The sequence below is a fragment of the Lissotriton vulgaris genome, chromosome 11 (assembly GCF_964263255.1).
Source record: "Lissotriton vulgaris chromosome 11, aLisVul1.2, whole genome shotgun sequence".
Classification (NCBI taxonomy): Eukaryota; Metazoa; Chordata; class Amphibia; order Caudata; family Salamandridae; genus Lissotriton; species Lissotriton vulgaris.
This window is the reverse complement of record NC_141699.1, coordinates 668,447,568-668,462,337: the sequence shown is the minus strand read 5'-3', so window position 1 is coordinate 668,462,337 and position 14,770 is coordinate 668,447,568. Positions and strand designations below refer to the sequence as shown.

At 48.2% G+C, this 14,770-nt stretch overlaps 1 protein-coding gene across 2 annotated transcripts in view; it reads right to left on the bottom strand.

The window, feature by feature from the left end:
• LOC147683309 (nuclear body protein SP140-like protein) overlaps nucleotides 1-14,770 on the bottom strand; it is a 768,218-nt gene that overhangs the window by 293,308 nt on the left and 460,140 nt on the right. For both annotated transcript variants that reach the window (XM_086943760.1, XM_086943761.1), the window contains exon 10: nucleotides 14,474-14,593. In XM_086943760.1, coding sequence (XP_086799886.1) covers nucleotides 14,474-14,593 — 120 coding nt within the window. The remainder of the gene's footprint in view (nucleotides 1-14,473; nucleotides 14,594-14,770) is intronic.

Here is a 14,770-nt window from a genome sequence, read left to right as displayed (position 1 = left end):
ATGTCACACACTCCCCCAGTCAAAAGATCTGGGCCCAAATCCATCGTTCTTTTGCACTCCACACCACCCTGGGTTAGACAATGGCAATATGCAAATCAGCTCTGACCCTGTTGCCCCATGGGAACAGTCCATTCTGAACTACAAAAGCCATGTCCTTCCCAGAACGGAATCAAGCATCCGAGGACCGGACCGGTTTCGAGGTAACACCTCTCATCAGCCCGGCTAGCTTGACTCCAAGTGGTGTGGAGTGCCTGGGACCCACGTCTGGGCATCCCCAGCGCACTTAGGGCGGCAATTGCAAAAACAACAAGTGATGGACTGAATGTGGATCAATGTCACACACTCCCCCAGTCAAAAGATCTGGGCCCAAATCCATCGTTCTTTTGCACTCCACACCACCCTGGGTTAGACAATGGCAATATGCAAATCAGCTCTGACCCTGTTGCCCCATGGGAACAGTCCATTCTGAACTACAAAAGCCATGTCCTTCCCAGAACGGAATCAAGCATCCGAGGACCGGACCGGTTTCGAGGTAACACCTCTCATCAGCCCGGCTAGCTTGACTCCAAGTGGTGTGGAGTGCCTGGGACCCACGTCTGGGCATCCCCAGCGCACTTAGGGCGGCAATTGCAAAAACAACAAGTGATGGACTGAATGTGGATCAATGTCACACACTCCCCCAGTCAAAAGATCTGGGCCCAAATCCATCGTTCTTTTGCACTCCACACCACCCTGGGTTAGACAATGGCAATATGCAAATCAGCTCTGACCCTGTTGCCCCATGGGAACAGTCCATTCTGAACTACAAAAGCCATGTCCTTCCCAGAACGGAATCAAGCATCCGAGGACCGGACCGGTTTCGAGGTAACACCTCTCATCAGCCCGGCTAGCTTGACTCCAAGTGGTGTGGAGTGCCTGGGACCCACGTCTGGGCATCCCCAGCGCACTTAGGGCGGCAATTGCAAAAACAACAAGTGATGGACTGAATGTGGATCAATGTCACACACTCCCCCAGTCAAAAGATCTGGGCCCAAATCCATCGTTCTTTTGCACTCCACACCACCCTGGGTTAGACAATGGCAATATGCAAATCAGCTCTGACCCTGTTGCCCCATGGGAACAGTCCAGTCCGAACTACAAAAGCCATGTCCTTCCCAGAACGGAATCAAGCATCCGAGGACCGGACCGGTTTCGAGGTAACACCTCTCATCAGCCCGGCTAGCTTGACTCCAGTGGTGTGGAGTGCCTGGGACCCACGTCTGGGCATCCCCAGTACACTTAGAGCGGAATTGCAAAAACAACAGGTGATGGACCGAATGAGGAACAATGTCACACATTCAACCCAGTCAAAAGATCTGGGTCCTAATCCATCGTTTTTTTGCACTCCACACCCAGGGTGGTGTGGAGTGCAAAAGAACGATGGATTTGGGCCCAGATCTTTTGACTGGGGGAGTGTGTGACATTGATCCACATTCAGTCCATCACTTGTTGTTTTTGCAATTGCCGCCCTAAGTGCGCTGGGGATGCCCAGACGTGGGTCCCAGGCACTCCACACCACTTGGAGTCAAGCTAGCCGGGCTGATGAGAGGTGTTACCTCGAAACCGGTCCGGTCCTCGGATGCTTGATTCCGTTCTGGGAAGGACATGGCTTTTGTAGTTCAGAATGGACTGTTCCCATGGGGCAACAGGGTCAGAGCTGATTTGCATATCGCCATTGTCTAACCCAGGGTGGTGTGGAGTGCAAAAAAACGATGGATTAGGACCCAGATCTTTTGACTGGGTTGAATGTGTGACATTGTTCCTCATTCGGTCCATCACCTGTTGTTTTTGCAATTCCGCTCTAAGTGTACTGGGGATGCCCAGACGTGGGTCCCAGGCACTCCACACCACTGGAGTCAAGCTAGCCGGGCTGATGAGAGGTGTTACCTCGAAACCGGTCCGGTCCTCGGATGCTTGATTCCGTTCTGGGAAGGACATGGCTTTTGTAGTTCGGACAGGACTGTTCCCATGGGGCAACAGGGTCAGAGCTGATTTGCATATCGCCATTGTCTAACCCAGGGTGGTGTGGAGTGCAAAAAAACGATGGATTAGGACCCAGATCTTTTGACTGGGTTGAATGTGTGACATTGTTCCTCATTCGGTCCATCACCTGTTGTTTTTGCAATTCCGCTCTAAGTGTACTGGGGATGCCCAGACGTGGGTCCCAGGCACTCCACACCACTGGAGTCAAGCTAGCCGGGCTGATGAGAGGTGTTACCTCGAAACCGGTCCGGTCCTCGGATGCTTGATTCCGTTCTGGGAAGGACATGGCTTTTGTAGTTCGGACTGGACTGTTCCCATGGGGCAACAGGGTCAGAGCTGATTTGCATATCGCCATTGTCTAACCCAGGGTGGTGTGGAGTGCAAAAAAACGATGGATTAGGACCCAGATCTTTTGACTGGGTTGAATGTGTGACATTGTTCCTCATTCGGTCCATCACCTGTTGTTTTTGCAATTCCGCTCTAAGTGTACTGGGGATGCCCAGACGTGGGTCCCAGGCACTCCACACCTCTGGAGTCAAGCTAGCCGGGCTGATGAGAGGTGTTACCTCGAAACCGGTCCGGTCCTCGGATGCTTGATTCCGTTCTGGGAAGGACATGGCTTTTGTAGTTCGGACTGGACTGTTCCCATGGGGCAACAGGGTCAGAGCTGATTTGCATATCGCCATTGTCTAACCCAGGGTGGTGTGGAGTGCAAAAAAACGATGGATTAGGACCCAGATCTTTTGACTGGGTTGAATGTGTGACATTGTTCCTCATTCGGTCCATCACCTGTTGTTTTTGCAATTCCGCTCTAAGTGTACTGGGGATGCCCAGACGTGGGTCCCAGGCACTCCACACCACTGGAGTCAAGCTAGCCGGGCTGATGAGAGGTGTTACCTCGAAACCGGTCCGGTCCTCGGATGCTTGATTCCGTTCTGGGAAGGACATGGCTTTTGTAGTTCGGACTGGACTGTTCCCATGGGGCAACAGGGTCAGAGCTGATTTGCATATCGCCATTGTCTAACCCAGGGTGGTGTGGAGTGCAAAAAAACGATGGATTAGGACCCAGATCTTTTGACTGGGTTGAATGTGTGACATTGTTCCTCATTCGGTCCATCACCTGTTGTTTTTGCAATTCCGCTCTAAGTGTACTGGGGATGCCCAGACGAGGGTCCCAGGCACTCCACACCACTGGAGTCAAGCTAGCCGGGCTGATGAGAGGTGTTACCTCGAAACCGGTCCGGTCCTCGGATGCTTGATTCCGTTCTGGGAAGGACATGGCTTTTGTAGTTCGGACTGGACTGTTCCCATGGGGCAACAGGGTCAGAGCTGATTTGCATATCGCCATTGTCTAACCCAGGGTGGTGTGGAGTGCAAAAAAACGATGGATTAGGACCCAGATCTTTTGACTGGGTTGAATGTGTGACATTGTTCCTCATTCGGTCCATCACCTGTTGTTTTTGCAATTCCGCTCTAAGTGTACTGGGGATGCCCAGACGTGGGTCCCAGGCACTCCACACCACTGGAGTCAAGCTAGCCGGGCTGATGAGAGGTGTTACCTCGAAACCGGTCCGGTCCTCGGATGCTTGATTCCGTTCTGGGAAGGACATGGCTTTTGTAGTTCGGACTGGACTGTTCCCATGGGGCAACAGGGTCAGAGCTGATTTGCATATCGCCATTGTCTAACCCAGGGTGGTGTGGAGTGCAAAAAAACGATGGATTAGGACCCAGATCTTTTGACTGGGTTGAATGTGTGACATTGTTCCTCATTCGGTCCATCACCTGTTGTTTTTGCAATTCCGCTCTAAGTGTACTGGGGATGCCCAGACGTGGGTCCCAGGCACTCCACACCACTGGAGTCAAGCTAGCCGGGCTGATGAGAGGTGTTACCTCGAAACCGGTCCGGTCCTCGGATGCTTGATTCCGTTCTGGGAAGGACATGGCTTTTGTAGTTCGGACTGGACTGTTCCCATGGGGCAACAGGGTCAGAGCTGATTTGCATATCGCCATTGTCTAACCCAGGGTGGTGTGGAGTGCAAAAAAACGATGGATTAGGACCCAGATCTTTTGACTGGGTTGAATGTGTGACATTGTTCCTCATTCGGTCCATCACCTGTTGTTTTTGCAATTCCGCTCTAAGTGTACTGGGGATGCCCAGACGTGGGTCCCAGGCACTCCACACCTCTGGAGTCAAGCTAGCCGGGCTGATGAGAGGTGTTACCTCGAAACCGGTCCGGTCCTCGGATGCTTGATTCCGTTCTGGGAAGGACATGGCTTTTGTAGTTCGGACTGGACTGTTCCCATGGGGCAACAGGGTCAGAGCTGATTTGCATATCGCCATTGTCTAACCCAGGGTGGTGTGGAGTGCAAAAAAACGATGGATTAGGACCCAGATCTTTTGACTGGGTTGAATGTGTGACATTGTTCCTCATTCGGTCCATCACCTGTTGTTTTTGCAATTCCGCTCTAAGTGTACTGGGGATGCCCAGACGTGGGTCCCAGGCACTCCACACCACTGGAGTCAAGCTAGCCGGGCTGATGAGAGGTGTTACCTCGAAACCGGTCCGGTCCTCGGATGCTTGATTCCGTTCTGGGAAGGACATGGCTTTTGTAGTTCGGACTGGACTGTTCCCATGGGGCAACAGGGTCAGAGCTGATTTGCATATCGCCATTGTCTAACCCAGGGTGGTGTGGAGTGCAAAAAAACGATGGATTAGGACCCAGATCTTTTGACTGGGTTGAATGTGTGACATTGTTCCTCATTCGGTCCATCACCTGTTGTTTTTGCAATTCCGCTCTAAGTGTACTGGGGATGCCCAGACGAGGGTCCCAGGCACTCCACACCACTGGAGTCAAGCTAGCCGGGCTGATGAGAGGTGTTACCTCGAAACCGGTCCGGTCCTCGGATGCTTGATTCCGTTCTGGGAAGGACATGGCTTTTGTAGTTCGGACTGGACTGTTCCCATGGGGCAACAGGGTCAGAGCTGATTTGCATATCGCCATTGTCTAACCCAGGGTGGTGTGGAGTGCAAAAAAACGATGGATTAGGACCCAGATCTTTTGACTGGGTTGAATGTGTGACATTGTTCCTCATTCGGTCCATCACCTGTTGTTTTTGCAATTCCGCTCTAAGTGTACTGGGGATGCCCAGACGTGGGTCCCAGGCACTCCACACCACTGGAGTCAAGCTAGCCGGGCTGATGAGAGGTGTTACCTCGAAACCGGTCCGGTCCTCGGATGCTTGATTCCGTTCTGGGAAGGACATGGCTTTTGTAGTTCGGACTGGACTGTTCCCATGGGGCAACAGGGTCAGAGCTGATTTGCATATCGCCATTGTCTAACCCAGGGTGGTGTGGAGTGCAAAAAAACGATGGATTAGGACCCAGATCTTTTGACTGGGTTGAATGTGTGACATTGTTCCTCATTCGGTCCATCACCTGTTGTTTTTGCAATTCCGCTCTAAGTGTACTGGGGATGCCCAGACGTGGGTCCCAGGCACTCCACACCACTGGAGTCAAGCTAGCCGGGCTGATGAGAGGTGTTACCTCGAAACCGGTCCGGTCCTCGGATGCTTGATTCCGTTCTGGGAAGGACATGGCTTTTGTAGTTCGGACTGGACTGTTCCCATGGGGCAACAGGGTCAGAGCTGATTTGCATATCGCCATTGTCTAACCCAGGGTGGTGTGGAGTGCAAAAAAACGATGGATTAGGACCCAGATCTTTTGACTGGGTTGAATGTGTGACATTGTTCCTCATTCGGTCCATCACCTGTTGTTTTTGCAATTCCGCTCTAAGTGTACTGGGGATGCCCAGACGTGGGTCCCAGGCACTCCACACCACTGGAGTCAAGCTAGCCGGGCTGATGAGAGGTGTTACCTCGAAACCGGTCCGGTCCTCGGATGCTTGATTCCGTTCTGGGAAGGACATGGCTTTTGTAGTTCGGACTGGACTGTTCCCATGGGGCAACAGGGTCAGAGCTGATTTGCATATCGCCATTGTCTAACCCAGGGTGGTGTGGAGTGCAAAAAAACGATGGATTAGGACCCAGATCTTTTGACTGGGTTGAATGTGTGACATTGTTCCTCATTCGGTCCATCACCTGTTGTTTCTGGATTATTGTGTGGCCACAATTTGGTTACACTGTATTGGAATTTTGAATTGTGATTATGTTCTCCCTCTTTCCTCTCATGCAACTAGCAAAAAATCATCTAGTTGAGGGTAAATGTTTAAATAGTCACAAGCTCTTTCATTACGCACCTTTCCTTTGCAATACACAAAAGATTGTCTTAATTTCTTCATTTTCATATTATGTACACATGGAAAGGAAATATCATCGTCAGAATTTAGCCTGACATAAATATGTTATCCTAAACATAATTTACAAAAGTATTACTCCATTGGAGTTAATAACAGAACATCTGCACCTAATGAGTTTTTTCTCCCAATGATATTCATGACAAGACATTCATGCCAGACTAGCCTCTACCATCACACTCCATCCACAAGTTATAACAATAGTACAAAGGGATACCTTTTGACATCAAACAAAAAGTGACCGTTATCCTGCCCCGGAAGTGATGTCACTTCTCTTACCGGGATTTCCGGGGCCCCAGGGGCAGTAAACAACATTTGATGAATACCTACAATTTCCTTTCACATATTTCATAACAACATGATCATTGTGAACTATAGATTAAAAAAATTCTAAACAACATACCCTCTGACATTTTACTAGTAAAATATATACAATGCTACCAACATGTAACGGCAAGAGAATCATGTACCTGTATTTTGTTATACTCCAGCCTCACAGCAGCTTTTTTTACATACTTGAGTCTAGATTTTGTATAGATGCTATGCTTGGGGAATTCTGCTGCACTGTCAAGCACTGTAACCTTGACTTTATCTAAAAACAGGGCTGCTCAGTGAGTTCGTTCCAGGTAGTGGGGAGCTGTGTTAAAGACAAGCCTGCAGGGTCTTTCGGCCCCTATTTCACCAGGTAGAGTGTCACTTGGAAAAACACCTAAAAAGTAATTCTTAGCGTATTTATGACGGCTTAAGAAATCCCGAATTTGAACAGTGTCCATTTTACAATATTTTAAAGATAGTCAAACAAAATATGCCAGTCGTGGTCGTTGCAGTCTTCTATGTCAGGAGTCAGATCGAAAGTGAACAGCATGTAGCCCAACCCACATCCTTCTCTTGACACAATGACTCCCGAATCACGCAGATGCTTCCCGGTTATCGAAACCAAGCCAGATATTCCCTAATAAAATTAGTTTCTCCAAAGGTGGGTGTGTACAGTTTTGGAGGAACCACAGCCCCCTTGTGGAACAGTGCCACATAGTTGATGTTGTATTGTTATCGACAGACAAAACCTATGATTTTACGTTTCTGTAGTTGCCCCAAAAATAAATGTTGCTGCTCGGTTAATATGGTACTTGCTGGGATGATGAAAATCTTTGGAGATACTCTTTCAAAGGCGTACATGGCGATCAACAGCTGTAAAGCTTTGGTGTGAGCCAGTCTGACCTTTTGGGACCCTTTCACTCTCTTTACAAACAAACTAGCAGACAGTATGACCAGTTTATACTGTTCCTCATCCCCGCTGATGAGACAGTACGAGTCCTTGTTGCAGTTAAGTTTGATCTTAAGATCGATACCTTTGATGTGCAGTTTATCTTGGAACAAAAGGTCTGAATGTATACACCCAAGGAGGTCAAACTGTCTCCTGCTGGTGGCAAAGCTTGCTCTTTTTACAAAACCTTCATTGTCGCCATCCAGCTCTGAGTTTTCAAAATGTGCAAAGGTAGCTTTGCAGAAGAGTCCTGCTGAAAGTTGTATTTCCAGGGCATCGCTACTGTCAATCAATCAATCAGGGGGATTATAGAGCGCGCTACTCACCCGTGAGGGTCCCAAGGCACTAGGGGGGTAGCAGCTCCGGGTCAGTCGAAGATCAAGGTCTTGAGGTCCTTCCTGAATGTGTGCAGAGTTGGGGAGCATCTGGTGTTCACCGGGAGCTTGTTCCAGGTCTTGGCGGCGATGTAGTAGAAAGCTCTCCCACCTGCTCTGTTTCTGTGAATGTGGGGGACTTCTTCCAGTGCGAGGTTGGCGGAGCGGAGGTTCCTCTTTGGTACATGGAAATCGTTGAGGTATTTGGGTCCGATGTTGTAGAGGGATTTGTAGGTGTTGTTGAGAAGTTTGAAGGTGATCCTCTTCTCAACGGGGAGCCAGTGAAGGTCTAGTAAGTGTTGGGTCATGTGTTCATGATGCGGTGTCCCGAGGATGAGTCTGGCTGCATCATTCTGGATGGTCTGGAGTTTGTGTAAAAGAGTTCTGTTGATTCCGGCGAATAGGGCGTTGCCGTAATCCAGTCTGCTGGTTATGAGTGCGTGTGTGACGGTCCTTCTGTAATCGGGGTAGGGTCCATTTGAAGGTGTTGCGGAGTATGTGCAGGCAGTTGAAACTGGTGGAGGCGACAACGTTGATCTGGCGGTTCTTGGAAAGGGAGGAGTCGAGGATGACGCTGAGGTTCCGTGTGTGGTCTGTAGGGGTGGGTGGATTCCAGAGGGCGGAGGGCCACCAGGTGTTGTCCCAGGCGGAGGGTCCAAGTATGAGGACCTCAGTCTTTTCTGAGTTGAGCTTCAGGCAGCTATCCTTCATCCAGGCTGCGAAGTCTTTCATTCCTTCGTGGAGCAGAGTCTAGTGTCTTCAGGATTCTTTGTGAGTGAAATGATGAGCTGAGTGTCGTCATCGTAGGATACTATGCTGAGCCCATGTTCTCTGACAATGGCGGCGAGGGGGGCCATATCGATATTGAAAAGCATCGGGCTGAGCGATGTTCCTTGGGGTACTCCGCAGCTGGTATTGGTGGGTTTGGAGAGGAAGGAAGGGAGTCTGATCCTCTGGGATCAGCTGGAGAGAACAGATTGGATCCAGTCAAGAGTTGTATCTTCTATCCCGCGTTGTGAAGTCTGGCTGAGAGGGCCGCAGTGTGTCCCTGATCGAGTAGTCTGTGGATGTCGTCAGCAGCGGCGAGGAGGGCGGTCTCTGTGCTGTGGTTGCTGCGGAACCCGGACTGGGAGGCATCTAGGATGGAGTTCTCTTTGATGAAAGAGGTCAGCTGAACACTTACGAGTCTATCAGTGACTTTGGCCGTGGAGGGGAGGAGAGACATGGGTCGGTAGTTTTTCAGGTCCGTTAGGTCGGCCGTTGGTTTCTTGAGGAGGGGTTTAACCTCCGCCCTCTTCCAGTCGTCTGGGAAGACGACCGATCCGAAGGAGGTATTAATGGTCCGTCCTAGTTCGGGTGCAATGGCGCAGGCGACCCTGTGGAATATGTGCGGTGGGCAGGGGTCCGTTGGTGCTCCTGAGTGGGTCTTCTTCATGGTTGTGGTGATGAGCTCAACGGTGGTAGGATTCCAGGTCATGATGGCAGGCTTATCGGCAGCTGTGGGGAGGGGGGTAGTGTCAGGCATCTGTTCGCTGAAGTTGTCGTAGAGGACCTTGATCTTCAGGTGGAAGTAGGAGCTGAGCTTATCGCAGAGTTCTTGCGATCGTGTGACGTCCGTGGCTTCGCTGGGGTGTTTGACAAACTGCTGTATGACATTGAACAGTTCCTTGGCGTTGGTCTGGACTTTGTCTCTTATGAAGGTCCGTTTGGTGTCACTTATGCGCTGGTGGTATTCCTTCAGGGCCCTCCTGTGGTTGTTCTGTGCTTCCAAGGTTTTCTGGCTTCACCAGGTTTTCTCTAGGCGTCTGCAGGAGTGCCTGGCTTCTTGTAATTCTATGGTGAACCAGGTGGCCTTCAGAGGGCGAGGTTTGGCGGGGTGAAGGAGGGGTGCGAGTTAGTTGGCGCAGCAGGAGATCCAGCGATGAAATTCTTTGGCTTTGGCGTTGGTGTCAGTCGTGGTGCTGGGGGGTCTTGGAGGAGGGTGCAGTTGAGGTGTTCCTATGTGACCTTGCTCCATCCAGTTCCTTTGTGGCATGCGCGGGTGGGTTTGGGTGCAGTGGTGGTGTTGAAGGTGAAATGGACACAGTTGGTGATCAGTCTAGAGGGGCTGGGGGGTGTGGCTGAAGCGGATGTGTGCCCCTCCGGCGAAGAGGAGGTCAAGGGTGTGCCCACTTTTCTGGGTGGGCGTATTGACCAGCTGCTTCAGTTCCGAGGTTAGCGAGGTTGTCTAGGAGCAACGTCCCTGGGTGGCGTTCGGTGAGGATCTTCAGCAGTCGGTGTGCCTTCGGGGATTGAGTGCGTGGAAGAGTCATAGGGGTGGAGCTCGGGAGATCCAGGGGTCCTGGTGTTGGCCGCGGTGGGGATGTGGACGGTCGCAGACAGGCTTCCCTTAGGGCAAAAGTAAATGCTACAAGCTAAAAAATAAACAAAACACGAGGCAAAACAGAGGCAAAAGTAAATGCTAAATGCTAAAAAATAAACACAATAGAAGAAAGAAAAACAGAATACAGTAGTTAATGAACTCGGATAAACGTTGGGGAGGTCATGTGGGCACACGAGAAAAGATACTGGAGCAGCAGAGAGCAGGGGCTGCCGGCCCGAACCCTGGAGGCAGCAGAAGGGCTCAGGAAGCGGCGCTTGCACGTGGTGCTGCTGGGGAGAGTGCTGGCCTGGACCGAGGTCTAGGTGGTCAAGGTGTAATTTAGAATGCACTTGATGTAGGCTCTGTAGCCATACATGTTATCACTTGCGTAATGAGCCTATTACCCAGGGCAATGTTCACCTGATTCAACCTGGTTGTGATGGGATAAATGATCGTCGCCACTTAAGTGGCGGCCGGTATGTTGGCACTGTCCGCTTTTACAATTTTACAGACAAGATGCAGCAGAGTATTGTTGAGCTCCAAATACATATCCATGCACCCTGAAACAAAAAACTCCATCAACACCAATGGTGTCCAAGTGGCTAGAGGTGATACTTCCATAAAGAAAACTGCTTTTGATGCTAGTCTGAGTGGGTTTTGGAGAAAACAAGCCTAACTCTGACTTGTCACAATCTCCTGATGTGCAGTGTACGGAAACCATGGTTTCAGGTTGCTGCATTAAAAAAATATTTATGCATACAGGTGTTCTCTTCCACCTTACAGATCTTCTTTTGCTAGTGCCTTTTGAAGATTGTCTGCTTTTTTTATAGGGAGCCGGTGGACCCATATGCCTCGTTATACGTTTCGGTGTTGGCTATGGATTTGTTTATGGCATCAACCACTGCTACAAAGCTGAGGTAATAGCAGTGAGGAAACCCACTGTGGATGATCAAGGGGTCATAAATTTGGCCTTGAGCATTGTAAACGTATTCCATGCTCTCGGGTATTGGATTTTGGTTAGGGCTACCTCCCAGTCCCTGTTAAGGTCCACAGGTTTAAACAGTTCCATAGTGTAGTTAGAAATGTGATTGTCAGGGAACATGTCCTTGGATGGATATGTAATATAAAATAAAGTTGTCTCCATATTGGCACCGTCAGAGAGCCCCCATACTCACACACCATACAGGGAGCTGGCTACCACCCAACTGTTTAATTTCTCAGGCCATCACCTCCTTTTGGCAAAGGCCTATCTGTTTGCACCACTATTTTTTGTTTCAGAATCTTTTCAACCCTGTACACTCGGTATGGATCGTCAGGTACCTTTTGTAAGTCATCATTGTAAAAGGCACCCGACACAGATTCACCGGCATAATCCTTTAACCTGTAAATATATATATAATTTCCTTAAGCTCCACACTCTCCACTATAAATATTTAATCGCTAAAAGTCAGCCGGTAGCCCTTCGTAAAGACCCTTTTCACATTTGACACCCTAACATGATCACTTTCTTTTAAAATAGACTTCTTTATCTTGACAGTGAAACGACTCCTGCACACCGTTCTTCACACTGATAAGAAATTATCGGGTGTTACCTCTATGGGAGGCATTTTGATGGTTCATGTGATAACTGGCATTAAAAGCATTTATAAACACCTGTAGAATGTCCACATATCGAAAGGTGTTGTAGGCCGTGAAATATCTCCACATCTTAGATTTTAAATTTCTGTAAAATGCTCTATCACAGCTGCTTTTACCTCTGTGTGCGTTACAAAATGATGAAAAGCATACTATTTTAATATTTTCTGAAATTACTTGTTTAAAACTTCCTTTCGGGCGTCTGTTTGCAGTTTTTGAGGGATTTGCCCTTTCATGAAGATGGCTCTAAAAGTCGTAGTGACTCTAGTAACGGTTTTATTGCTTAGCATACTTAGACAATACAAATTGATCTATATCGAGCTCCATTATTATGCTTTCCTGGATCTTGAAGACTAATTATATCCGCCTGCCATCGATAATCTAGCTGTGCATTAACGATCGTCGGTCTCCTCTTAAAACGCCTTCTTAGCGGGCTTGCAGAGTGAATATGCCTCTTCCCCAGATAACCAGTTCTTCACCTATGCAATGTTTACCAGCTCATTTTCAACTCGAGCCCTTCTAAACGGAGCGTTGGCACTTAAAAAGCTTTCAACCCCGCTTGTATCATACTAAAGCTACTTTGACCCAGCCCAACGTTATCAGCCCGACATCCCACGAAATGAAAGACAAAGATTTTGTGTAAGGGGATTTTATTAAAAATAAAGAATACGCATATTGATATTTTTACAGCTATAAAACTCAATTGCTCTAGACAGGAATTCCAGTCACCCCTCCTATAACCTTGTACACTCTGAAATAATCTGCAGTCAAAATCTCCAAGGCGATATGTAAGCTGGTCGTTGGTGATAGCATTAACTTCTGCATACGGTATTTGGGGGAGCTCAAGTATTCATCCATTGTAAGTAGCCACACATTAACACACCAGTTGGCTATACATATGGGACTGTCACATAGCATCGCCGTGGGTGGTTCAATAAGCTTCAGAAAGCGCAGAGTTGTGGGTGGTATGTCGGCTATTCTTTCTTTAAGCAGCACGTAAATCAATCTGGCTTTCACAACAATCGCAGCAAAACCTTTAACAGGCCATATGTCGTCGTAGGGTATGCCTGGAACTTCCTTTCCAAAATCTATAATGTTGTAGGTACAAACACATTTCATACACAGCTCTATGTTTTTGATTGTGGAGCTTCCAGCCTAAACATTATAAACGGACAATGTTAACCGTCAGCAGCACTCCCTCTACCCCCACTCTTTTTGCTGATGCTTTCTAGGGTTCAAAAGGAAAGAACAGACTCAGTAGCAGTTCTGAAATCTTGAGAGTTGCTGATATTTATAAAGATGTAACCAGTGTCGGAGTTTGCATGCGGCTGTTGCCTCTGTAGCCAGTATCTCCATATCTTCATAGACCGGTGAGTTAGGAGCTGTTATAGAGTCCATAATACCATCTTCTATTTCAACGAAGTTATTTCCAACAGTTGTTTTGTTACTCGAGACTTCACTGCAGCTGCTGGAGCCCTTAATAGAGGATATTGGTTGAGGCAAATTCTTGAGGCTGAGCATTTGCTACTGCGGCCAAGCTCCTCTTCAAGACCGATTGTGTTCAAACCACCATCAGAGGGGGTCTTTTTGATCAGATGTCTGTCTTTCTTCATAACCTCCGATCGATCTCTTTCTGGAGGGCTGCTCCTGGGTTTGGCATTGGTTGGTTAGGAGCCTCCTTATATGTATTCTAAGCATCTAAGCATCGAAAAAGGGGGCGTACTCCATGACATCACATCATTGTCACACATTTTCCTAGCGCTGTGGTTCGTCGGGGCTACTGCATAGCCCTAACCATGTGGAGGGGCCATGAGCACGTGACTAGGATAATGTCACAACAAATGTGATCCCCACCCCCTTTCCCCCCTCACAGTGGTATCATTTCTGGGCCCAAGGGGGTCGGCTAATCCCAGTAACTGAAGTGACGTCACGGACCGTGGCGGGATAACTGATTTTTTGTTTGATGTCTAAAGGTACCCTTTGTACTACTCAGAAACAATAACCACATCAGGAGAATAGGCCAAAAAAACAGGGTTGTCTCAAGATTGGTTCTCATCCACATTAAGTAGCTTTCAGGAAATATGAGGATGTCCTTGGCTAAGGGATGAAGGTAAAACCCAGGCGCCAAATGTAAACATGAGATGCATGAATTAGTAGCAGGCAGCAAAAATAAAAAAATGCCAAGACGCCGACTTTTTACAATTACACTAAATGCTGTCGGACAGCCAGGTAAAAGCTTGAGTTTGTATGTTTATTTAGAAAATAAAACTACACAAGGTAACAACAAAACACTTCTTTTTGTAAGATCTCCTGATGCGGTGCTAAACAGGGATGTTAGTTAATTGAATGGACCCGGTAGGCTTCTTCTGAAATCATCATCAATATAGAAATGATGATAAACAATGCCTTCTTGTAATAATAACAATAGTAATAATAATATTAATAAAAATAATAACAAAAATAATAAGAAGAAGAATTAGTGGCAGAAAACGTAAGTCTAACCTGTGGCAAAGCGACGTTTATGGAGCTCTCCAGAGACTGATCCACAAGCCACTGGGAATTTGTCAGATGAGAAGAGAATCTTCTGATTATCAGTGAGCTCAACAGTAGAAAGACACCTGCCTGTGGGTGAAAAGGAGGGATGTGACATGGTTAACCTCAGTGCCCATTAAAGCAATCAAATAAAAAGCCTGAAGAGCTCAATTATGAAACCCACCCACCACAGGTCAGTCTCCTAAATTCACACAGTCCTAGCACCTTAAGCCTATTCTTCCATCCAATACCCTGTACTCACCCTGT